At 54.3% G+C, this 25727-nt stretch overlaps 5 protein-coding genes across 5 annotated transcripts; 3 read left to right on the top strand and 2 right to left on the bottom strand.

The window, feature by feature from the left end:
* Positions 1–818: 818 nt before the first annotated feature.
* Positions 819–1406, bottom strand: CSUI_005408 (uncharacterized protein; the record flags this gene model as incomplete). Its single annotated transcript, XM_068065584.1, has 1 exon — positions 819–1406. A coding segment is annotated over one exon (285 nt), but the record flags the coding sequence as incomplete, so codon positions are not given.
* Positions 1407–2541: 1135 nt separating this feature from the next.
* CSUI_005407 (myosin a) lies at positions 2542–12709 on the top strand. The gene is made up of 13 exons (XM_068065583.1): positions 2542–2832; positions 3219–3362; positions 3942–4088; positions 4765–5029; positions 5445–5578; positions 6181–6393; positions 6951–7142; positions 7826–8170; positions 9084–9267; positions 9815–9982; positions 10278–10390; positions 11224–11369; positions 11665–12709. Exons 1-13 carry the CDS (start codon positions 2812–2814, stop codon positions 12038–12040), a joined length of 2448 nt encoding a protein of 815 aa, XP_067922443.1. The 5' UTR covers positions 2542–2811; the 3' UTR covers positions 12041–12709.
* A 2632-nt stretch (positions 12710–15341) lies between these two features.
* Positions 15342–18423, bottom strand: CSUI_005406 (uncharacterized protein; the record flags this gene model as incomplete). The annotated part of the gene is made up of 3 exons (XM_068065582.1): positions 16618–18423; positions 16195–16237; positions 15342–15375 (listed from the first exon to the last, which is right to left on the bottom strand). Coding segments are annotated over exons 1-3 (873 nt in total), but the record flags the coding sequence as incomplete, so codon positions are not given.
* Positions 18424–22046: 3623 nt separating this feature from the next.
* CSUI_005405 (uncharacterized protein) lies at positions 22047–23325 on the top strand (the record flags this gene model as incomplete). The annotated part of the gene is made up of 1 exon (XM_068065581.1): positions 22047–23325. A coding segment is annotated over exon 1 (489 nt), but the record flags the coding sequence as incomplete, so codon positions are not given.
* Positions 23326–23685: 360 nt separating this feature from the next.
* Positions 23686–25715, top strand: CSUI_005404 (uncharacterized protein). Its single transcript, XM_068065580.1, has 4 exons — positions 23686–24102; positions 24314–24703; positions 24978–25055; positions 25617–25715. Exons 1-2 carry the CDS (start codon positions 24070–24072, stop codon positions 24662–24664), a joined length of 384 nt encoding a protein of 127 aa, XP_067922440.1. The 5' UTR covers positions 23686–24069; the 3' UTR covers positions 24665–24703; positions 24978–25055; positions 25617–25715.
* The last annotated feature ends 12 nt before the right edge of the window (positions 25716–25727 follow it).

Below are 25727 nucleotides of genomic sequence, written 5' to 3'. Positions count from 1 at the left end.
GGTCAGCGGACTATGGGAGACAATCAGCCCACACTCAGTCGTGATATCACCCCTTCGGGACGCCGAAGTCGACTTCGCGTAGTCTCTGGACGCCAAGAATCATTACACTACTTAATCAGCTACTCACAATGGGATGGGCTGATCTGCTCTCTCCTTACAGCTCATGTGCGGCTGCTCGCCGTCTACCGTTGTATAAAACGTGGTGGTGTGCCCTCTAGGACCAGAGTGCTTACCCCGCTAAAAGTGGGCTGGTGAACTGCTACAGCGACGCTGAGAGAGGCAGATACGAGTACTGCCTGTAGCGGCAAGAGCCTCGTGCAGTGTAGTGGACCGGGGATGCCCGTTGCTGTGACAGGAATTACGGTACTTGGAAGAAGAGGGACCTGCGCTCAGGCGGAGAGCGCACAGTAGATGCCCATTGAGAAGGGTACCTTCTGCGATGGCGGCAGAGATGTCCCGCGCAGGCAATAGATTAGGTGGGGAGTTACTTCCTGTCCAGGTGAGTTAGTGGTGCTTGGACGGAAACAGCTCCAGTGGTTGAGCAACTGAGATACGAGAGCTGCACTGTACTAGTGGAGGCGAATGAATTTCGGGAGCGTCTGCCCGGCTGCGAAGGCCCCAACAGCACGGAGTGTCGGGGCAGTGCGCAGGCTTACGCTTCTGCTGTAAAAGCGTTTGTAGTAGGCGCAGCAACACAAACCGCTGTCGGGATTTGAGACACTGCCGGACCTTATTGTTTGGTGCCGCCCGCTTGCTGCGGACTGGCAGCACACTCTCCAACTATTCTGCCGTCCGTCACTCAACACGTCGGTTTGTGTCCAGGCTCAGTTCGATCCTTGTTGCGTGGATAGGGCAGTTGAAGCGCAGTACGATAACAGTCTATATAACAGACGTTCACGCACCCGCGTGGATATATCTGGCTCCTGACAATCGCTCCGGCCACGAGGAGCAGCATCGGGGTATGCGTCAGTCGCGACGACACGAAACAACACCGCCCTAAACTGGGCGCAGCACCTAGGGGCGTGGGCTAATTTGACAGCCCGCAACAACACACAGCGCCCAGATCTGCTCACTAGGAGCCGAAAACACGACACCGGAGACTACTTAAACTCCAGGATATTCATGTTGGAATACGAGTTATCTGGGCAACTCCCCTCGGAGCGGGTGGGCGGACAGTTTTCCGATTGCCCTGACAACGCATCGGGCCACCCGCCAGTTGCAAGGAAGGTGTTGCGACGCCGGTGGCTGATACGTTGCAGTCTACCGCTCCACCGGCGACTCCCTCGGCGGCAGCGGAACCGTTGGCGTTCATGCATACCTGGAGTGGTCGCCGTTTGTGCAGAACGCTGTTGCACTTTCCAAGACTACCTTGCGGAGACCTGGGTTTTCCTTCCCCTCCGTGAAGCAGAAGCAGAACAAGGAATTTCTCAGAGAACGGACACAAGCTAAAGCAAGAACCGAAGCGTTGCCGCTGCAAAGCATTTTCAGCGACCGACTATAGAACGAGTGTGCTGAAAAAAGTTGTGCGCGCAGCGGCGACGCCGTCATCTCGATGAAGGGGAACCGCCCGGGGCTGCCGGGCTGCCTGAGGTGTACACGATCACGTGCATCACACCCGATACATAGGGCTGCGCGGCGGCGACAAGACGTTTCACTTGTTCACTCTTAATTTCGCTCCGCCTATTTTTACGTTCCTCGGCTTTCTTTAAAGTCGGCGCGGATAAAATAGGAGGAGGGACTCTGTCCACACTGCCCGGCAACGGCGGACGGGCTCCGCCTCGGCGACAGGCGCTGTCTAATTCGCACAGCTTAGCAAGGATACCATCTTTTCTCAGCCCTTTCTCTAGTCAGGACAACACATCATCTGCGGCCCCGCGATTTCTGTCGTTGCTGTCTGGATTTCACTTACCTAGAGAGACACCCAAGGACACTTGTTGACAGACGTACTTTTCCGTGTTGATGATGTCATCACCCCATGGAGATCTCAGCGCGCGACTTGTAACCTGTCAGTGTCCCGACCCCTTAGCTCGCATCGTCTCCAAGTTGAGCCCGCTGACAAGCGGCGGTACTTCTCTCTTCTTCTTTTGCCTTCTTTTCGGCCTCGGAGCGATTAACCGGGGCAAGGTTTCTCCCGGTGGTTTTGTCCCAACCTCCACTCCAACATTACCACAGTATGGTCCGGCGTTGGATGCTCCTGCCACCGTACCAGACTGCGCAAGCTGTCAGAGGGTGTAATCGCTATCTGTCTTGAAGGCCTCTGACTCCACAGAGGAAAGCCGTGGGACAGTGATCCGCTGGTCTTCCCGGCTTGCGTTGGGTCCCCGTACGGAGTGTTGCATAGCGGTCTCCCGTTCATACATGCAAGTCACCTTGTTCTGCATCTCTACGCGCCCGCGAGTACAAAGCAGCGAAATGAGGTTTAACTTTCCTGGCTGCCTCCATGGCATGCCTAGTTACGACACAGCCGGGTACTGCGGGCCCTCTTCTTCGCCGAGGTCCCCAACCCGCGCCAGTCCTGGTATTAGAGTGAATTCCGAATCCCCTCGCGTTCAGCTGTTCGACAGAGCGAAGCCCCTTGCATGTGCCTCTGCTCCTCGCTTTTGTTTCTGGCCTTTTCGCAGACCAGCAAGTTCCGCGGTGCTGCGTGGCCGCGCTGCGGTATAGGGCCATGCCGCTTTTCCGTCTCTCGCTCTTCTCGGAGAACTGACATTCTGAGATTCCTCACCTCAAGTTCTCCTTCATCCATCATGGCAGGCGAAGGGGTCGCCGGGAGGCTTCATGTGCCAAGCCGGATAGCTCACTTTACCGCAGATGACGCAGATTACACGAGGGTAGGCGTTGTAGTGACGGTCACAGAGACGGGACTCTGTCGGGAAACCTATTCAGGACGCCTGGCTGAACCGGCCTTCTCAATGGAGTATGCGCTCGTAGCGATCCGGGTCGTACCTTCGCAGCGCCTTTGTCGTAGTGCGAGGCAGCCACTGTACTCCCAGTTTTCTGATAAACTGCTGCGAACTGGCTAGGTTCTTAGACCCTGAGGGACTATGTCGCGGTATGCCCGTAATCGTACACTTTCAATGTGGACATGTCCCCGAAGAAACGGAAGCTCAGTGGCTAGCAAATCCAGAGCGGTCCAACCTACGCCCCAGAAACCGACCTTGGAGCAAACTTTGAAAGCGAACTTCGAGGTTGCTCAGCTTTTCTGCTCGAACCTTCAGAACACTCCCGTCTGGTGCAGCACCACTCCAGCTGTCCAGCAAAATCCTTCCTTACTATACGAGAAATGCCTTGTAGTTGGCCTAGAAGGCACGGATTCCGTCAAGGTCAAACCCGAGTCCGCAAGCAGGTCGGAGGAAGGACAGGTTGGTCGCGCTGGGAAAGCTCGTCGTAGGTTCGTCAGTTCGCTGCACGGAAGTGCTGTCTTGCAGACACGTGTTCTCGGTCGGCGGTAATGAACGCAGGTGCCCGTGTCCCAACAGACTCACATCTACGGTTGCGGGCGTGTACACCCCGGGAGGAAAGTCGGTCTGTAGATGCGTCTGCGCCGCGTCCGCTCCGCTGAAACTGATAGCAGTTCTTCCGCGACTGAGAGTTAGTTTGCAAGTGCGGGCCCAGCCCGTTGCTTTGTCCAAGCCCTCTGTGCGGGATGCGTTCTGCGGACTGGAGTTCTTTCGAAAAGCATCATTCGCTAGAAGGGAACTGCTGAGTGGTTTCGGCTTTGCAACTCGTGCAGCGTTCAAGCCCCTTTCTTCTGAACAGCTCGGGAGCGACTTTTGTCTGTGCTGATGAGCTCGTGTTGAAGGGAAAGGTGCACTCCGTTAGCAACTGTTATTCACCCTCTCTCTGTGAGTTTTTTCTGGACTGGAGAGACTCCGGAAATGCCTCTCCGTGGCGGGGTGTCCTCGTTCTTGTGGCCTCCGCGGTTTCTCACATTATCGCAGATCATCACCGTTCCTCTGAGCCGCGTGTGGCACGCAAACGACCACATCGACCCCCTGGTGCTGAACGACATTGGTTCTGTTGCCCACACCAATGACCCGTGCGTCCTTGACTTTCTCAAGCAGCGCTACTTGGGGAAGAAAATCTATGTGAGTTGGTTTTTGCGCACCGTCTGCAGTATGGGCTGCCGCGATGCTGAGTCAGGTGTATTGCACCCGAGATCGAAAGGCACCTTCTTGATCTCTCTGCATTGTCATCATCACGCCAAGAAGCAGCACGAGCAACCCGGGTCCGTACAAAGAATGATTGTGGAGATTGGACCATCCCATAGGTATCTGTGCGGGCATCGCGGCTGCCAGCTGTTATCGTGCCGGCCCACCGAACAACTCGCAGTCGTATACACGGGCGCAAAGCAGGAATTCAACCAGCTGCCTGTCAGTGAGGATCCATGTACTGAATGAGAGTGAAAGGTCTCACGTACGTTTCTTGCCTGTGTGCGCGAGTGTATCTGACACAAGTAGTTTGGTGGGACCAGATCCAACTGGAGCTCTGTCTCTCTTCTGCTGGGTTGCTCCTGAACATCGCAGCTCATCCTTCCGCGCGCAGCTTGCCGTTTCTGGGAGCAAAGTCTTCGTTCTCAGTTAAACGCAGCTGCACAGCTACGTGCAACGATTTAGCGATGGTGACGCCATATGCGAATTCTTCGCTACTCTGTTTCAGCTACGCGCGGCCACTGAACACGTGAGCTTCTGCGCCCGGTCTGGAAAGGAGCTTATCGTTCTTCTCTGTTCCAGTATGCGATGTCTCTTTGCATGCCTTTTGCAGACGAACGCTGGCCCTCTCCTAACAGCCATTAATCCCTTTGAGGATCTCGACAACACCTCAGACTCGTGGATCAAAAAGTACGCCGAGGGTGATCCTGGGAAGCTTGACCCCCATGTTTTCACGATCACCCGGCTGGCACTGGACAACTTACACACTGCCGGGAAGAACCAGACGATAATTGTGTCAGGAGAATCGGGTGCAGGAAAGACGGAGGCGACAAAGCAGATGATGAGATACTTCGCTAAGGCCAAAGCGAGTCTGTCGGGTGAGGCCGGATATGAAGGAGGATTTCTCCTGTCTGAAAAGCTCCCCGCGCGTCCGGGGCTCCAGTCTACGCCTGTGCCGCCAGTTTCTCCTTCTGAGCTGAGCTGATTTTTCCATGCTACGAGATTCAGTTCGCTCACTTCAGGCACGCCTGATGCGTAACGAGGACCAAGTTACTGCTTGTCGCTGAAAAAGCGACCTTGCTCCAGGTTATATCATGTAGAATCGGTGTGGTTTCCTGGCCTTGAGGTGCAGATATTTCTCTGAACGTCTCAGCAACTGCATGGGGCTTACCTGCCATATCACAACTTGCCTTCCCGGGGTCAGGCCAGTCCGGGATCCCTTTTTTCGTTTCCAATGAGCGCCACAGACCGCACCGGTGCAAGTGTTGTTCCTGTTTTGCTTCGTCCGCGTAGATCGGGATGATTTCCTGGACGCTCGGGTAGAGGAAGCAATGCTTGCATCCAATCCTGTCATTGAAGCCTTTGGGAACGCGAAGACTTTGCTCAACGACAATTCGAGCCGGTTTGGACGTTTCATGCACATCCAGGTAAGTACCACAACCTCCGGAGAAGGCAAAGACGGAGAGACGCAAGCAGGCAAGCTCCACCGTTTTGATTTCAAACGAATCCACTCTTTACTGCGTTTTCAAAACTCGTAGCGCTGCTCTGTTGCTAGGTTTTAGTTTCTTCTCTGACTAGAGCTGGAATGTTTTGAGGCTATAGAACTGAATGTGCAACAGGGAGCTTACGGACTCTTTTATGTCTTGCGAAGTAGAGATCACTGAGAGTCGAGCATGCGTTCTGTGCTCGCTGTGCTCCTGGCTTACTGTCTGCGCCCTCCTGAGCGGGGCCAAGAAGCGAAAGAACCTAAAGGTACTGTGAAGCAGGGAACTGCGATAATTCGGGGGAACACTAGGGCGGAAGCCACCATGTATGGTATCCCGTGATATAACACGTACAGGCTCGGAGAAGCTACATTCAGAGGTTTCCCGGGTGTTGCTAGCTTCACGGGCTAAACTCAGGCAGAAGCTCCGCCGACACTTTCCAGGACTTCGGGAGCCCTGTCGTGGTGTCTCCTTCGGCCCTGGCATGGAGCAGGGACCCAGGGGCAGCGCAACTGGCCGTTTTTCTGCTTCGGTCTCTTGTACAGGTCGGAGAAAAGGGTGGCATTGAGTACGGAGCAGTGCAAAACTTCCTGCTGGAGAAGTGCCGAGTCCTAACGCAAGCAGCGGGAGAACGATCATATCATATCTTTTACCAGCTCCTTCGGGGAGCCAGCGCGGAAACGAAGGAGCGCTTGCACCTCCTCAATGTGGAGGAATACGCTTTCCTTAATTCCGGATGTTTTGACGTCCCGGGAGTGGTGAGCTAGACAGGAAGTCTTTCAGAGAAGCAGGGGGACCTCGGCGAGAGGGGGTGTCGCTGGATTGGCTAGGATACGCTCGTTTGTGTCGGGTCGCAGTGGCGGTTCCGATACACTTTGCTCGAGCCTGTCAACTGCACAGTGGCCTGCATGTGACATATGTGTTTTTCCGCATGGCATTTGAATCTTTCCGTCGTTTCATGCAAGCGGACAGTGTTTCCTCGTATCTTGGTCCCGGTGCGAGTGCCTACCCATATGCAGTTAGCTACGCAGTGCCCCGTGAGAGCACAAAATTAGCTTGCCTATAAAACTCCCCGTCAGCGCGGCGGCCTGCTCTAGAATGATTGACTTTCGGCGAGCATTTCAAGAACATGCAATAAAGATGTGCCCCTTACCTGGTTATGCTAGCCGCCATTGCTGGCGCCCTGTACCCCTTTTCCGTGGCCACTGAGAAGCACATACCTGAATGCTCCACAGACTTCTCTCGGGGACGCGCATGAACAGTAATTTGCGCCTACACATGTAAGTAGGTGAGGCAGTTTTCTGTCAATTTCCAGAATGATGCGGAGGACTTTAGAATCGTGTTGAAGAGTTTCAAGGCAATGGGTATGAGTGATGACGAAGTGGTCTCGGTGCTTTCGTTGGTTGCGGGAATTCTGCTGCTGGGCAATGTCAAAATTAGCGGCAGAGAACAAAGAGGCATACCCAATGCCGCTGTCATTGAGGGGAGCAACGTCGACGTCTTCAAGGTAACAAGCATCTGACTCACGCGTATACCTCCGGAGAGCCTAACCGTCTATGTAACAACAGCGCTTGTCGAAAAAAAACGCTTCTACTAACTCCACAACTTTAGGCCTTAGTCATATCAAAGACTACCGTGTGTTGGAAAGTTTCGCGAGGCGACGTACGCCTTGCATAGGTAATGAGAAAAACAGGCTAACCAGGCTAGAAGGAAAATCTGTCCGCTTAAGCCATCTTTGTTGTGACTGCGACATTGCAGCGTGGAGCTCGTTTCTTGTTTTGGCGGAATAATACCTCTGTACCTGCCGGGAAAGCCTTTCAGGCTATACTGCAGACACTAGACTAGGTTCGCCATTCTGAAGATACTCTTCTGACGTTTCACAATTCTGTACTCTTTACAGTGTGTCCACACGGCGTATTTTGATGTTCAGGGGTGTGGTGAAGATTCAGTACAATTTTCCTCGAGGGCACTGTGTACGCCACTCGTTTTGTCGACTAAAGTGCACATGTTGGTCTGGGGTGCTGCCCCGCGTTGTCTAACGTCCGGAGGTCGGGTTCCGCTTCTAGGAAATGGTTGGAACTGATTCCAAATACTGTTGGGGTAGAGGAGCACACCAGGAGCCTGCAAATGCATGGCACGACGATCCGGGACATCTGCTTTCTTGTTCCATTCTCCTCACATTGTGTGCAGAAAGCGTGCGCGCTCCTCTTCTTGGATCCAGAGTCGACGGGCACACAACTAACGAGGAAGTATACCAAGGTGCAAGGCACCGTGATCGAGAGTTGCTGGCAAGAGGGGGAGGGAAGGCTGCTCAAGGAGTCTCTTGCGAAGGCTATCTACGAAAAGCTTTTCGACTGGATCATAAAACGCATCAACGCAACAATTGAGCCCCCGTCCGGGCACTTCCCGTACTTTATCGGAATGCTAGACATCTTTGGCTTCGAAATGTTTCCACAAAATTCTCTGGAGCAGCTCTTCATCAATTTGACTAACGAGCTTCTCCAGAAGAGCTTCGTGAGAGTCGTATTTGAATTGGTGCGTCGGCAACGCGCCGAAGTTGGCTCCAATGACACCGTTGCTTCGGTGTAGACGAGTCAGCTCGTGCTACCTGAGGAGAAAAGATTACACCTCGGTTTAGTACCGCCCAGATCCAGACCAACATGGGCTGGCTGACGGGGTCAGTGGTCAGTTTAGGCATGTGTTTTTCTCGCAGTCGTCTCCTGGCCAAATTTAACGGTGTACTAGTGTTTCAGGCGGTTGCAGCAAGTGCAGTAGGGATAGAAAGTAAGACTGCTTGTATGTGCAGCTGTACTTTAAACGCCCCGTGGAGGTATCTGTCAGCGTGTCCTCTGTTTCGAAGAAGGTGGGGCGGTACTCGCTGCCACTGTGGATGTTCCGTGTGGGTGATGCGCCAGTAGTGTGCACGCGGGCCGATTCCTGTTCCCGGAGGTCACTCAGTGTGGCGGAGTGAGCTAAGCCGACCGAAAACTCTATGGGAAGTTCGTGTTCGAGAAGAGACGGTGGCGACTGCATTAATCCTGGCAAATGGGCAGCTACAAAATTTAAGCAAAGCACGATGCATGGGGTTCGACATTCACTGAGCCTTCTTGGTCTCTTGTGGAAGGGAAACTCTTCGGTGCTCATTCTCTTTGCTTCGGTGCCTGTCCTCGGGACTTGGGTGGACAGTTGTGCGCAGAGACGACTCCAGAGTGCAAACGTGCTGAGTTTGGTTGTGGGGCTAAATCACACTAAGCAGTGACAGGCCCTTTGTGGAGACCTGTGCTTGATAGTTTCACGCAGCCGCAGCTCTGATCAGCTGGCGTACAGCTGTTTCTTCTTCCAGCGCAGTGCAAGAGGCCGCCAGCTGTCGCGCTGTACCTGTTGGACATGCTTGGCCACATTCATCTGAGTATACGACTGAGTGGACGCGGAGGCGTGATTTTTGCAGGAAAGTAAGATCTACCGGGACGAAGGCATCACATCGGAGTGCCTCGTGTATCAGAAGAATGACGCAACGATTGACCTACTGTGCGGGAAGAACTCAGTTTTCTCTCTCCTGGAAGATCAGTGTCTGGCTCCGGGAGGCAGCGACGCCAAGCTGGCTAGAGGCATTGCCGCGATGCTCAGAGACAGTGAGTTCTGTACGGATTGAAAGAAGGCACTAAGGTGTTGATGGCACTCGTACAAGAGCACCTCCGTGGGGCGAGCAAGTAAGGACAGAGTCGGTATCAGAGGACGAACGGGTGCCCAACAACTACCAACCCTGGCACTCGACTAGGAAAAACAGAAAGCCTGGCGCCGCTGCTCGGAATGATGTCTGAGGGTACGATACGTGTATCCATGCACGCGGGGACACACACTCAGGTATATGTACCGTCAGTGCCCGCGGCAAAGTAGTTACGATTTCCAGGCGTATAGAACAGTGCTACAGCAGGTCTCGAGGTACCCCAAATGTCCGGCCATCAATAAATGTACCACCGTACGAAATCCACATGCGCCCGCGTCTCCATTCACGGAAAACAAGAGCCTTCGGGTTTTCGGCATTGTTAGGGCAGACTGAGTCCTGCTGCAAGGCAAGCTCCCAGCAAATGTGTAAAGCGGGGCGGTGGCTTTGGTTGTTCGACCGTTCGGAAGTGCCCGTAGACGTAAGCGTTCTTCTTTGTGGCCTGTTTTTTCAAGGAGAAAGGACAGGGACTTGTCCGGTCAGTGGCAAGAGCGGAGACCGCAGCTTCACGATTCGACATTCAGCTGGTGAAGTGACATACCAAACTGTCGATTTTCTTTTCAAGAACAAGGACGTACTTCGTCCCGAACTCGTCGAGGTGGTTCGACAGTCTGACAATAGAGGTGAGACTCGGTCTCGGTGAGGAGAGCACACTCATTTGCGAAGTATGCCAGTTGGGCCGCTGCCAGGTCACCCTCTCATTCTGTGAGTTATTGCAAGATCACAGTTGACTAGCTCACAGTATGTGGTCACAAGAAGAGGACTAGACACCAGGAGTGAGCCTGACCAGCGAGTCACAAAGAGTCATTCGTTCCTCAGCACACTGTTGCAGTGACTCGCCAAGTACATGGAGTTTGATGTAGGGGTGTTGCCATCAAAAGTGGCTGTCTTGCGTCCTATATGCCTATACTTTTGCAGTCACGAAGACGCTGTTTGATGGCGTGGAGCTTGAGAAGAACAAGTTGATGAAAGGACAGCTGATCGCCTCTCAGTTTCTGACGCAGCTGCGTAAACTCATGGGCATCATCAACGTAAGGAAGACATCTCGCATGAGAAAAGCTTTGGGTAACTGTTGCTTATGCTCCTGTCTTTCTAAATTACCACATCGGAAGTACGATTGACCACATATCTTGCTGCCGAGAAACAAGGGCCCCGAGCAGGTGTTCGAGTGTTATGCTTCTTTGATCTGCACGTGGTCTTCGGTCTAAACAGCACTGACTGAGCCAGGGAGGAGTGTGTGCTTGAGGACAGACGTTCGAAGACTGACGGGTGCAGTGCTAGCAAGGTTATAGCAATACAGCGCTAGTGTATGATCTGTGTACAGCTGTCAGACTGAAGAGTCTGACTGAAGGTGCGGGCTAAGTGTAAATAAGAAGGCTGCACGTCTCTAAAAGTGCCGACGGGAGCACCGGTACAGCGGTGCTACGGCTGAGCAGGCGTGCGCGTGAACGCGTTTCGTTCATTTCACCAGAGAGGACAGGTCGAGTACGTATGTGTGAGAGGAACGCAAAGGGGTGCTACCATCTGCTTCTCCCACGGGAGCGCCCGGGCGACGTGAAGCAGCCCGGTAAGCACGCTCAGCTTCTGGTTTCTCTGGTTCATGGACACGGGGTTTTCTCCGGTAACTGAGGGCTTTTCTTTTGAGTGCGGACGCCAAATGAATTTGCTGGCTGTCCAGAACAGATGTGCAGGGCTACAACACCTAGCACAGGTTCACTGTCTCTTTTGCTGTAACGACGTAGAACAAGAGCTTTGTGAAAGTGCTGTCTCGCTATCAGATCTGAATTTGTTACACTGTCTCCCTTCCCTATCGGTAAAGGGTTCAAAGGAAAGCTAAACGCCACATTGTGAGGCGCGTGCGCAGGAAACTGAGCAGCACTTCGTGCGGTGCGTGAAGCCTAACAATAGCAAATTGCCGCGACAATGGGAACCGTCTCCAATTCTTCGCCAGCTGTACTCTCTCTCAGTGATTGAGGCGCTCCAGCTACATAATATCGGGTTCTCGTACCGGTAGGTCCAGTTTGGGGCCCCGTGATTCATCTGCTGGGACTTGTGGTCCTCCCTAGCGTCGAAAATACGGTACTTCGTGAGAATGAGAGTTTACATCACAAGTAGGCTGCCTTACTATTTCTCATTGCTCTCCGAAACTCGTGCAGCCCTTGTTCAGCGCCCCGGAAACTCAGTCCACCACTCTCTTCCTGTCTCTTCCTTAGCATCGCTCTCACTTCCCCGTCGTTTCCCTCTTCTTGAAGTGTTTCTCTTCTGATGTGGCTCTCTGTGTGCCTGCTTCCAATGACCCTTGCAGGAGACCCTTCGCAGAATGCGTTCAGCAGTTTCGCTTTGTGTACATGCCTGCCCTGGCCCTCTTGGCGACGGATCCGGCGGGAGCCTGTCAGGCCATGCTGGAGGCTTCGAACTTGCCTGAAGATGAGTGGCGTCTGGGAAAGACGATGGCTTTCTTGTCGCGCTACGGCCAGCAACAGTTGCTTGCTGAGCAGAGAAAGAAACTCGTCCAGCACCGGGGACTCGTGTACACGATTGAGGCGTGTGCGAAACTGAAACAAAGAAGGGAAGCTATTTACGGTGCTCTTGCCGGGTTCATTAGGCTCCAGTCACATATCAGGAAAAAGCTGACACAACTCGGGAACCTGGAATGTCTGGCTGTCAGTGATGGAGCGTGAACGGACGGCAAGAGCAGAAAGAAGAATCTGTTTAACTGCGGGTGCTCAGTCTTAGAATCAGGCTGCTTTGTCCCCACATCAGCTTGGGCAGCTTCTGCTTCCAGAGAGACTCTGATTTTCAGTGTGTCTTTTTCATTCCGGTGGAGCGTGACTCGGGTATAGTATAGGTCTGTCATACGGGCACGTGGTCGATGTTCTTGAGAAAAAAGTAGTACTTTGTCTTGCTGCTCGTGATTCAGAATGTTACGAGTCGAAGACAGCACGTGGCAAAACACAACCGCGTGTGTAGTCACAGATGTCGACGTCTGGCACTCGCCTTTTCTGTCATACATGAGTAGCAGGTGATTCCTGGATTCACATTCGGAGTTGGTCCGTCCAGTCGGCGAACGGGCATGGGGGTGCATAGTACAGTGGTCAGTGGGCTTTTGACGTTACTCTTCCACTTCCCTTCATTCAACGTGGTTCTTTACACGAAGTATGATTAGTCTGGCAACTAATCTTTCTTTTCACCATTCAAACAGCCTGTCTGCTGTTGTTTCGGCGCGCACGCTTTCTGGAATTCGACGTGTGTTCCGCGAAGTCGCCTTGCTTTCCACGAGCTGAACGAATGATGCGCTAAGATGTCACGGAACCACTGGGGCTTCACCGGAAAACTTATTTTTCGTGGGCTTATCAAGGCCGGAGACAGCTACGTCATGCGATGATCCAGGGAATCCGGGATCTCAGCGCACCACATTGCACGTGGTACGGGACTGTATGGTGGCAGCCCATAGTTCCGAGCCAGTGCAAAACGTTGACAGGTGTTCTCTCTTCAGCTCATGTCGAATGGCAGCGCATGACTCTGACCAAGTACAAAACGTTGACAGCTGATTTCACCTGCAGCTGATGAGCACTAGCCGCAGCTTCCGATGGCATTAACTTCGTCGGGACGTGCCTTGCACGAGGGCCGTACTCGATTTCTCAACGCGTTGCCCTGCTGAGTGAATGCACCACTCGACAGCGACTGGGCACGGCCATCACTTATCGATGCTAGTGCGGTTTGTCTCGGCCAAGTAGCATCAGAACGACACGGCCCCGCCTCCCCCCCCCGCTCTCTCTAAGGCTGGGTGCTACTTAGATGTGACAAGCAGCTGGTGAGTTGTGAAATCTCTAGTCCTATATTCAATTCGGCAAGAAGCCAAGCATCCGATGTGCAAGCGCACTCAACGCCGCTCCGGTATCCCGTCCGCACGTCGCAGCCTAGTGCAGGACTCGGTTTCGGGGCAGATACTGAGCCAGCTCTCGTGAGCGCTCAAACAGACCGCCACTGATTCGTGCAGACCGTGTCGCGTTCTGGTACAGGGGGCATTCGACGTCGGGGTGTTACGGGATCCAGGTCGCGGAGATTCGCCACCTCGCCTGCAGCTCCGCCTTGACTGCCAGGTTCACTTACCCTGAATCAGGGCAGCAGAACCACACTGCAATGGGGCGAGGTTCCCATACCAGCAAAGTGCGTCTGGTCCACCGGCCGCAGTCGCAGAAAAGGCCATTGAGAAAAGGGACGCGTGACTGCGCTCAAACCGGGTGGTCAACGAAACGGAATCGCCCCAGTAATCCTACCAGCTGCTTTGTGACCCCTAGGTACCTTGGTTGTCTCGCAGGATAGAACCCCACTGCTCCAACTGCGGATAATATCTTCTTCACTCAAAGAGGGTCTACGACTCCACCTTTCTCGAACGTCACATCCATCTACTGAGCTCCCGAAAGGTTAGGTTCTGCGTTCGCCCTTGCTCTCATGCTTACAGCTTGGGACGACCGTCGAGCCATCACCAACGATGTCGCAATCAAGAAGAGTCTCTTTCCATTGTGGTACGGAGCAGTTGGGAGTGACTACTGGAAGACTGGATATTAAAACCAGATGCCGCTGCACCGGGTGCGGCTGCAGTAGGTTCCGCAAGAGCAGGAACCAAAAACAGGGAAACCTGGCAGTCAACCCGAGACACTTGTCACGTCGGTGTTTTTCCGGGAGCCCACTGAGGAAAAGGGAACCGGAATCTGTGCAGCTTTCTTTCCAGTCGGCTTTTGATAGACAAAACCAGTATACACATCAACAACGGACCAGAGAATGTAAAGGGCAGCACCAGCACAAAAAGTCCAGTTCCACTTCTCCGACACTGCTCTGAAGATTTAAACTTCTCCGAGCCTCCCTTTATATGCCCTTCGACCGAGCCTCTTTCGGCACTTGCAAAACCTCCCGAACCATACTACGGCCCCAAGACAACAGGCCTTGTACGCAACACACAGGTGTGAGTGCGCGCACGCACATACCAGCGAATCACTGCAGATTTATCAATTTGCTACCTCCCCAGGTGGCGCCGGTCGTGCACAATAGTGCTCCATCCAGCACGGGAATATTGCGCAAATTCATGCCGAGGGTAGCAGGAAACGTCTGTCAGTCAGGAATCACGCTAACGCGGGATGTCTTGGTTATACAGCCGAGCGGTGGGTCTGCGCGTTATGTTGTTTGGCCCAAGGGCGACTCAACGGGTCGTCTACCGAGAAAAACCTATTCCCGCACTCGGAGGCGCCTAAGTAAACCTCTGCATCGTGGGCTCTCTCTTTCTCTACTTGGCACTGCGCTTCGAGTGACTCTCTCTTCAAAATCTTAAATAGAAGTGGGTATGTGATTTGCTCATCCTAGCTTTCTGTCAAGGACAGCCACGAAAATGGTGTCCGCAAGCATATGGCAGTTTGGTGGAAGGTTTGTGGCGCGCGGCCTGCCGAAGATCCCCTGTCTTCGTCTCCAACAAGAGAACACCTGGATCCCGAGTGGAAAGGTAAAGCCTACAAGGAGTGATCAGCTGCCTTAAGGGAACACCTGGTTTGCGGCCGCGTCAGGGCTAGAGTAGTGTTCACATCTACTCAAAATTCCAAACCAAGGGACTCCACGCGGACGACAAAGAAGTGGCCGCTGTATTATTTAGCCCCGCCGCAGCACTTTGGAGAGGAAACACAGGGCGCGATCTCCGTTTGCTTTTTCCTGAAATCGGAGTCCTGTTGCAATAGACTCGAAGCCATTCCGCGTCACCCAAAACGGTGATCATGCGCAAAACAATCACGGTTGAAATTCCACTTCCATCCCCCCTACCGGTAAAAAGCCTTACTGATCACTTTCTCGTTGACCAAACCGCGTCAAAAGGTCTCCACTACGCCGTCATCTCCGTTCCCCCACAGAGGAGAGTGAAGAAAGACTCACGTGCTCGGAAAGACCGTAGGGTGCGCTTACTCAGAGCTCGAGGGGAGTATTGATGTACCGCCGGTACCTGAGCCACCTGAGCTCAGACCTAGTGCGCTGCCTACGAAAAAAAGCACAAAAGCCGTACCTCACCCCCCTGGTGCCGCACCCGTACGCTAGATGGCTACAGCACAAAAGGCAAGAGTCTACATCCGCTGCCACGAACTGTCGCCAGGGCAAATATACGTACCCTGGAAGTCGCCGACTGAAGCACTGTTACTGCTGCTAGGGACGTTGAACGGGCTTCCTGAAAAACTGCTGTTGAGGGACGAAGGTTTTCTTCAGTGCTGACTTTTTTGCTGAAACACTACGCGGAGTCAAGCCAGAAAAACCGGAAAGACAAGGCCTGTGCGCCCCTTAGCTATGACAGGCAAGAGAGGCTGGCTGAGAACCGAAGAACTCCTGGGCGTTCCCCACAAGTCACCAAAGCGAAGCGCAACTCCCTGCTTCTCTACCCTCATCTACTTGGCTGCTTACGGTAAGGCCCTAGTGAGAGCTAGTTCTTCTTGTATGACATTGCTTTTCGGTGACTCTACCCGTCAAATTCACTTGATGTCACGCCAAGTTTAGTTGCAACTTATCGACTAAAAGAAGGCAACGCTGTGTCCAGTCCGCACTTGACCGGTCGCTGCCACTGTTTTAGGTCAGCTCAATGGGGTTTCGTCCGTACAAACTGGCGGAGCTCTGCCAAATGCATCCGACACGCCAAATCTGTGCAGCTGTACTCGTACACACAACTAAGTCAGCCGTGGTCTCCTCAACCATAAACGGCGGCCCTGTGGCGAGAAACGCAATAAGAACTAGAAACAAATCAGCACCTCCACAAGGAGTCAGTGCGTGGACAGCAAACGGAATGGCTATCGTACGGCGTGGCACTTACGTTGCTGTTGAACCCAAGTGAAGGACAGAAAGATGAGCACTAGCTGAAAAAAAGGAAACAACGCATTCCCCGTGTTCGTGTTGCTGGATCTGTTTCGCACCAGTTTGTTTTCTTCCATGGGCTAATGTGTGCAGTCGCCGGAATACGACTCTACAGCCGAGGAGCAGCTTGCTGTTCGCTAGCCATGTAGTCACAGATGCAGAGTCAGGATCAGTCGAAAGAACGCAGGTCTACATAGCGGACCCACACACGCCTGTCTCTGTGGCAAAAAAACAAGAAGATCAATTCCGACGGGGCGCCGTACTGCTCCGACATTTCATGCACTGCTTCACGGAGCCTACATACGAGGGCGCGAAACTGCACCGAGTCATGCTAGCCAGTTCCGCAATAGGCCCTTGCAGTCACATGCTGCCTCTATCTCACCTTAACAAGCAGATTGAAGGTAGAGAGGCCGAGAGCCCAGTTGTGAATGCCGTAGGTCCAGCGTACTTTGAGATTTTCGCTTTCTGGGAAACACAGCTCAGCGTCCCCCTTCTCGCAGACCCACGTCGAGTAAGCAATGAAGAGCCAAGTGATTTCAACTACAGAGGCAATACAGAGCAGGACTGCGTACTGTCTTGCCCCCCGTAAGAGTCGCTTCACCCCCGTAACGCTCTTGGTGTCTGCCTCAACGCACCACAAGTGGTAGCCGAGAAGGTAAAGAACGAAGCTGAAGTCCGCACGGCCCAAGCAGGCAAATAGTGAGCAGACCAGGAGTATCATGAGGCATGTCACGATGCCTCCGCGCAGCGTACGTATGCCAGGCAAGTCCCCAGAAGACCCGGACCAGCGCCCTCCCCACCCGCCGTCACGGAAAGTAGGAGGAACTGGGGGCAAAAGAGCCGGCGGCGGCCCGCCGTTGGTGAGCGGGGCAGCAGATAGATAAAAGCTTCCTTGTGGAGGCGGCGCAACCTGCTGCGATACGTAAGAAACAGTAGAGGGAAGGGACCCCGGGACGGCTGATGTAGTGAAACTCTGTCCAGAAGTCACATATACCGGTGCAGTTGGCGTCGTCGATGCTGGATCACCTGTGCCAGATGAAACGAAGGCCGAGGGCAGTGTGGGAACCGCCGAAGAGGGAGGAGGCCCCCCATTCACGAGAATTGCCGGCCGTGCAGGCTCGGTGATTGAAGAGGAAATTGGCACGTACTGTGCGGCGTAAGGATCTGAAGAGGTTGCCATGGATGATGCAGATCGGAGAACGAGGAGACAGGCAGCCGGTCAGAGGGAAGAAGAGGCAGTCCTCGGTTGACCTGTCACAGATGAAGGGCGCGCTGGCTATGATGTTCCGAGAAGATCAACGGATACAAGTTAGTGAGCCGGCGGACAAGTGGAGGTAGATGAAAAGGGGGGGACGCATCCAGCGGAGAGCTTCCACAAAGTCTCCAGATAGAGGTGAGCAGCATCCAGCTGCTGTAGAAAAGACGCTGGGGTGCAGTCAACGAAGAAGAAAGCAAAAGTTACAGCCAAAAAAATGATCGTCCCTTTGGGGCTCCATCGTTATCGCAGCGTGGCTCTAGGCCGAATTATATTCTGCAGTGACGGGGACGCATTCAGGCGGAGGTAAAATCCCCCCGGGGAAAACAGAAGCACCTTCACCATGTAGGGGACTCGGCCTCCTCCCAGCAGACTATCTCCAGTTCTAAACAGAAATCGCGGATCCCTACGACCGTGAAAAGGCAAAAAGTGGGACCGGCAGAACGGTAGCAAAGGAAACATGAGAAAATGAGACACCAGGAGCGGCAGTTGACCGCCCTCTCGACTGGCGTCCGCCCGGAAGCGCCACTTACACGAACGGCCTGTCGACTCTAAAGTTGGCAACGCATGACGCTAATAATCGGCCGACAGGAAAGGAGGCCGACAGAATCGGAAAACCTGCAGAGCGAAGCAGTCCGCTCCTGTGTTGTCGGTCAATACTCAGCCCGAGCTTCGCTGATGCAAGGGCACCGAGTAATAAGTCATCTTTGCTGACCGTTGAGAAAAAGACGCGAGCAGAAAAAGACGGGGGCGGACACACGTCGTCTCCTGCTGTGCAACACAGGACACCTGCCGGCCCACTCAGTTGCGGCTTTTCAGCAGAAGCGCATACACAGACAGGACAAGACAAGCTAGCGGCGCAGCCGCCTTCTGTAACACACACCAGGCTTCCCCACCATAGACAGGCGAACTTGGCAGAGAGCCTTCCCTAAGTTCATTTAGAAAGCCCACATTCTGCCGTACGTACACGGCGGCAAAACGGAGCTCGGAGAAGCGAGAAAGAAAACGGGGACACGTCGTGGGTCAACTTCTGAACAACGACCGCTGGTGCGCGACATGATCGTGGTAGGACGAGTCCAAGCGGTTTAGTGGCCTACGCGGAACGGATTTGTCGTGAGGCGCCCTGGTCCCGAGACGCCGCGGGATCCTCGTTCTCGCCCCCGCGCGCCGTCGGAGCTGCCAGAGCATACCTTGCTGTGTTGAGAGGTCCCGATCGTAAACGGAAAAACAAAAAAACTGAGCACATAGCGACACGGATATTGCATTGCTTGAATCAGAGGTGCTGCCCCACAAAGAACAGAGTACAACCACCTGTGAGTCGGCGGCAGACAAATGGCAAAGCGGATTGGCCCAGCTCGCTTTCCTCCGAAACTTAACGCTAACTTAAGGAGCTAGACCGGAGCGCCCTCGCGCTGGCTACACCTGGAGCCCCCCACTGCGGGACCTGAACGCCAAGGTACTACTTTGTCATTTCCGGTGGTCTGCTGAGGCGAAAAATCGGGCAGACTGCCCAGTCGAATAACTACTGGTCGCTCAGGTACTTGCTGAGAGGCCCCCATGAGCGCAAAAGGCTAACCTCATGGATCTTTTGTGGTTGGAGCATGACCCGATAAACTCATCTTCCCGTGCTTCCTTATCCCGACCGTCATGGTGTCGTTAATGGGACAGGGCGGCTCAGCTACCACGTCTGTGGTACAATGTATCCGAAGGATAGAACACCGCCGCCGCTTCCCCCCTTCCTTGGCCGAATAAATGGTTGTCAGCCGGCGAGTGCGGACGCTGGCGCTTGCCGTCTGGCCGGCAGCACACAGCGTCGGTACACCCCTTTGACACTGTAGAGAGTCTTCCTGTAGGCACACGGGCGGCTGACCACTGGATAGAGTCTTTTTTGTTTGCATACAGGTGGATGCATTGTTGTAGCAAGGACAGGTAGCGCAAGCCCGGATGACGTTGGGAGAGAGACTCCAGACGTCACACACGCGCGCTTTCCTGGTTTTGCAAGCGGGTCATTTACGCGGAGTCGCGTCACACTCTGCGGACGGGCAGGACTATCTGAAGCGTTGCGCTGTAACAGACTTCAGGCAGTGGAGGGGGACCCGCGACAAAAGAGGCGCTCAACGGACGAGCTTCAGAAAGAAATGGTAGGTTTTTCAGATTCCGTTGCAGCTGCGTATTCTGTTGCGGTACCGCCGTGCCTCCCGCTATCCGATGCATCCGCCGCGCATCCGGATCGAGAATACCGCCGCCCGCAAGTGTGTGAAGGGGACGAAGGCCGCTGCCGCTTGATTTGGAACTGCGAGCCGGAAAATCTGTCGCTTAGGTGGCTGCTGGCGCCGAAAAGGACTGAGAGTTCGTGTGGCGCCGGTCCTTCACACAACAGGGCAGCTTTCATGCTTCGCACGACTTTCTATTGGAAGGCCGTTTGGCTGCGGAGGACTCGCTCACCCGCCAGGCCCCGACCACAGGGGCGTTCGCACACCCCGTCAAAGCAACGCACCCACGGCCGCCGGAGTGGCCCTTTGTAGACAGTCAAAAGAAGGAAACTTCATACCGAAGTACCCTCCATTCGACCATGAGCCCCACTGTAAGAGTGAAAGGTGTAAGTTCCTGGGCCGCCCGAGCCAAAAAACTCGCGCGAGGCAGCAAGCAAACCCAGACCTGTCCGTCGCGTCAAGACTAACGGGAAGGCGACCTGTCGCAATTTCCCGTCAGTTGTCCTCTCGCTTAAGAGGACCTTTCCTGTTGTCCGCCCCTACTTCTGCAGTTTCGACAGCCGGGGCTGATGGCCGGTGGGCTGAGAAGAAGCCCTCAGCTGGGCGACGCGTACTGAATCGAGTCTGCAGTGGTGGGATGGCTTGCACCCCGTTCAACGTGTCTCCGGAATTTGCTGTACTGTGACGCAGATGTAAAAATTCCAAATTGAACCAGCGCCTCTCCAGCCATCCGGTCTCTCCTAGGCCGTGCGTATCGGGGCAGGTCACCGAACGCCCCATCTGGCCGCGCGAGGGTCGAACAGTGTCGACCTAGGGCCTTGTCCCGTGGAATCACAAAACAGGCGCAATTTGAGTCCAGTTTTCCGCGCTTCTCCACACTAGTATAGTGCAAGATGGTTTCTTGGTCTCCTTCTGTTCTCCAGAATTCAGACCCCTCCAATCCTCGGCGTTGAAAACTCGTGCCACTCCGGGACTCGGACCTCAGCTATGAAACGTTTTTTGGCTTGAGCTCTTCAGGCGAAATCATCTGAAGCTGTCCCTGCGGGCGGTAGGCGCAGAGACTGCCGCAGCCGCTTGGGGATTTTTCATGGCACCCGGTGTCCGCAGCGTTTGATTCACCGCCGTGATGCTGATCGGCGATTACTAGAAGGCCGGGCTGTTTTCTCTTGATTCTGTCTTGCGCGCGCAACGCTATCGATCTTGGACTGACGGATCGACGCGCCGCTGTCTCGGGTGTGCGCAGCTGCGCGTTGGCACTGAGGTTCCTGCTCCTATCTACGGTCTCTTTTGTTGGCCCGTACATTCTGTAGGCTCAACAAGTTCTCAGGCGGTCTCGGTCTGCATCCTGTGCTGTTTCGTCCCGGTCATAGGGTAATGCCTTGGCCTCGAGCCTGCCATCGTCCCTCCGCCCCGTGGCTTCGCGCGGCCGCGCTCTCGTTCGCTTCCGGCCGCACAACTGTTTGTGGCTATTGCCACGAACGTGACGGTTACTCTGGAGAGTAGCCCTTGTTTCGAAGTCCATGCATGTGGACGCTACACAGTCCCGTTTCTCTGTACGCTGCTACAAGGGTCTTCAGTTTGTACTGTGTTGGGCCCGTGTAGTTGCTTGTGGTTGCACATTGTGCTTCGCGAACCTGCTGCTGCCGAATGCCAGTTTTGCCTCCTGGTAGTCATTTCCTGCCTTTCGGCCACTCTGTCTGCTCCTGTTGTTGCTCGCCTTCTCCCATCGAGTTGAGACTTTCCTCCGCCCAGTCGCTTCGACGCCAGCTCTCTTCCTCGGCATCCTCGGAGAGCGTCTCGGAACCTAAGACTGTACTCAAACCGGTCCACCCGGCTTGTTTGTCGGATTCGGACTCGCCCTCGTCGTCCACGAGTTTTCTGGGAGCCAGAATGACGAGTAAAGATCCGGACACAAAAATCTGTCCCGTCACCGCGGGAGGTGTTGCAACAGGGGACAAGCTGGAGTCTCAAAGGCGGGTAGGTGTCCCCGCGGGAGAATCGACCGGCGCTGCTCACAGTTTGCCCCATTTGCTTAGTACGGACAACGCAACGGTCCGACCGCCTCCGGTCACTTCTGTGTGCTCTGTGACTCAGAGTGTAACGGGCGACCCAGCAGCCGCCGCAGCGACAGCTGCCATGGCAGTTGCTACAATCTCGGAGGCCGCCGCCACCGGAATTCCACCACCCGGTTCGCTTTACGCAGTTGAGGAAGACCTTAAAAAGTCTACAGACTGCGGACCTGCTGACAGGAGCTCGCCGAGCGTTTTCTTTGCAGGGAGGTCGGTGTGGAAGTCATGGGTGGCGTTCGTGGTATCTGTTGCGGTCACAATCCTCTCCGTGCTATTATGTATGCTTGAGCCCTTCCCCATCAATCTCCTCGATCATCGTTACCTGGAGCAAGTACATCAACAGAGCCGAGCCCGGGGTGTGGATAGTGGTGTGAAAGAGCCGCTTTGGGGTCTCGGGGAATGTGCTGCCGGGAGCAGTCCCTTACACGAGGGGCCAGGCGGCACACCGTCACTCTCGAACCGGAGCCCAGCGGGGAAGGACACGGGAAACCCAGCTTTAATGCCCTTGCATAAAAGCACCCGTGGTGGACGGTGGAGAGAGCACAGCCTCTGGAAATCTAGTGCCGCGGCTGCCGCTGCAGGAATGTGGGATAAAGCAAGCGAAGAAGCTGGTGGGTGTCCAAACTGTGAGCGCAGAACTGTATACACGTGTACAGGAGTGGGCAATTGCATACAGGAAAAAGGACCAGACCAATTTTTTTCTAGAGCGCTGTCGGCTGCCTTTAACGACTGTATAAAAGAGAGACTGGAACTAGGAGAGGAATGGTTCTGCTAGGTTGCCCGCTGCGGTCACACTCTTAACGCTCGAGCTATTTCACGACTGTTCGAGCTTCCCGCAGGTACCTAGGTCCTTCTCTTACGCACTATTGCCAGAACACTGTGTGCGTAGCCATCGTGGTCCTGCGGCACGTTTGCGTAGATGGTAGCCTTTCCAGGGAATTTCGTAGCAGCGGAGCCGGGAGTGGAGACTCTGAATCAAGAGCACTTAACGGTGCAGTTGGGGGGGCGGCGTTTCCATATATTGAGGTTGTTTTAGTGACTGTCTCTTGGGTATGCAGCCAAAATGCCCTTCGTTCAGGCGTACAAGGACGTTTGTTCGTTGCGCTGCGGAAACACCGGGCCTGCTTTGACAGCTTCAGGGGCTCTCCCGTTTGTTTCTCGTGTTGGATGCGGCCTGCGCCGTATTCTGGTGCAGCGTGGGGCGCATTTGTGGTGCTTCGGCATCGCAGCCTTGAGTGGTCTAATCAGGACGCTTGCGTTCGTCCGCTTGGCATCCGGGTGCTTCACATCTGCTTTCCGGCGTTTCTTGGCCTCCGTCTTTTACCGAAGGCGAAGCTTCCTTCTCACTTCGTTCTCATCCACTATTGCAAGCATCGTGCTCTTTCGGGTTCACCTTCACACCGAAGACGCTTGGTTAGTTTCAGGCTACCGAACAGCCCTCGCAGCGGCCGTGTTGTTCATTCACGCCTTCCTTGTTTCGCGGGAAAGTGTGTGGCTATTTCCCCGAAAGATACTGCTATATACTTCCGTTCTCCTTTTTCTTGTCCCATCACTTGGCAGTCTTTCACCTTTCACGCCTGTATCTCAGCAGAAGCGCGAGCTACGGAGAGACCGTTGGCAAGGTAGCGATGAGCCTGCGCCACTTTTTCCTGCAGATGGAATATTTCTTCAGCAGATCGGGACCTTTGAATGCCGTGTCGTCAGCAATCCTGATGCATATTCCCGTAACTTCCTCTCTCCTGGTGAATCGCCGCTGCGGCTCGAGGACCATTCTCTGACTGACATCTTGGTTCGGCGAGAACACCTTGACCTTTTTGGAGCGAAGTTGTTTCTCGCGTTTCCTCTGTTGTTGTTGCTATATATCTCCGTCTTTCTTTTCTTGTTCTTCAAGGTAAAACTTGCGACGATGCATGCTCGTGGGCGCGATCTTCGGTGGCTCATCGGGATTCTAGAGCCTGCTTGCCGCTGGTGCGGCATGTCGCTGCGGCAGCTACCCCACACACCTTCGGCGGAGGTAGAGCAAACGAAGCAATCTGGGGCACGAGACGTACGGCCTCAGGATACTCCACCAGGAGGGAGCAGGAAGCACTTCCGCCCATGTGTTCCACAAAGAGCAGCGCGTGTCCGGTCAAGAAGGAGCGCAGTGCGCTTTTCGGAGTGACGGCAAGTCCGGTGGATCGGCTTCGCATGTCGACACTCAGTCGTCGGATCAGTGTGAGGCCCAGACGAACCACCGGCCTCTGACGGCGAACTCTAACAGAAACTTTCTCTCCGCGGTTGAGAAGAAGGAAGATGTCATGGAACCGGGAACATACGCCCGACGCGATATGGTTGGTCATAGCTGCCTGTCGTACCGGAGCATCCACATTGAGGAAGGAAAGCTTCATCCTTAGGAGACGGTAGCCTAGTGACTACGGAGTGTGAGTTGGAGGTAGCTGCCAGACGCGTAGTACGACTCAAGTTCCATGAATCCCAGCTGCAGCTCCAGAATACGTCAGCCAGCCATGTGTGTGCTGTTTTCTGTTGTTGTTCCTTACTCAGCTGCGAGAACTGGAAGTCACTAAAGAGTACTTGCATGACGTGCGGAAGCAGCTTGACCGAGAGCTGCAGGCCCGACAAGATGATGCAGTTTTCATCGACGAGCTCACTCGGGAATGTGCCGGTCTGCGCAGCTCCCTCAACGCAACAACTGCCGATCTTCACGCTGCCCAGATGTTGAACACGGAGGTGGCAGGGGAACGCATCCGAGAAGATGTATGTACGGCTAGCGCATTAGTTCGAGAGTGTAGCGAAAGCCGAAGCACATGTGACGCATGTGAAAATGTCTTTGTACGTCTAAATGAGCCAGACACCGCTAGTCTTCCATCCCGTGTATCTGGTAACAGCGCCTGAGACGAACCTATCTTTTGAAAGATGTGATCTACTCGCGCAAGGCATAAGTCTGTCACTGCGCTGAACATTCGTCTCCCGTGTTTCCGGGAAGGTTGCTGCAGTAGTATGGTACTTCTGTCCCTTTTTCTTCAGGATGATGTGCAATTGTAATATATAGTGCTAGTGACCGGCACAGATGTGGTCAACCGGGCTGCCTCGCCGATGCATCGCCGCTAGGCTCTCCTCGGCATGGGTTTCTTGGGATGCGTCAGTATGGCGGAAGGTAGTAGCGCGCCTGTTCTAGGTTTCTGTGATGCCATTTGCTCTCTTCCAGACAGACCGCTCACGGCGCGTGATGCAGGCGGAACATGTGCACCTTCGGGCCCTGGAGGTGCTTCAGCGCCGTGTTGAAGTAAGGGGTATCACAGTCCGAGTCTTTTCAGTTCAATTTGCTGAACTGTGGTTTGACACTCTTCGGGATAGCTTTCCTTTTCTCCGCCTTTAAGTACGTTTCACGGTGCGGGCTTCGTTCCTGACGACTTCTGTGTTATTGACATCATGGGGCTGGCCCCAGAAATCTCGACAGGAATTCAGCCCCGTCTTTGTTTTCTGTCTTTCTTCTCTAGTAGCCGTTCCAAGGTGTCAGGAAAGTGGGGTGGCCTCGGCTTCAGCACACCGGCTGAATGGGACTTGACGGCGGTTCACTGCTGACTGGCAGGTTGTCTGCTTCCTCGTCCTCAAGGGCCGGCGAATCGGTTGCCGATGTCTTTGCTGGTGTATGAGGACTTGTGCGAAGGCCGTTGATGGCTTTCGCCCTAGGGTGTGCCGCTTCTGCCGCAGGCGGAGGACAGTCCACTGTGCGGTTCCAGTTCGGGGACGGGGCAGTTTTTCTCGTGATTTGCCGATATGTCAATCTTTATACACGGTGTGCAGCCCTGTTTAGTCCCCTGTCTGCTATTCTTTTTTGATGCAGGAGTTGTCTTCCGAGAACGATCGTTTGTCCGGATTGAACGTTAAACTCCGTGATGAGCTTGAAGACATGAGGATCTATCGTGTAGGCGCAGATTCGTGATTGTGATACAAC

Source organism: Cystoisospora suis, assembly GCF_002600585.1.
Source record: "Cystoisospora suis strain Wien I chromosome Unknown contig_2620, whole genome shotgun sequence".
Lineage (NCBI taxonomy): Eukaryota > Apicomplexa > Conoidasida > Eucoccidiorida > Sarcocystidae > Cystoisospora > Cystoisospora suis.
Note: the sequence above shows the minus strand (reverse complement) of the source record. Positions and strands in the feature narration are given on the sequence as shown.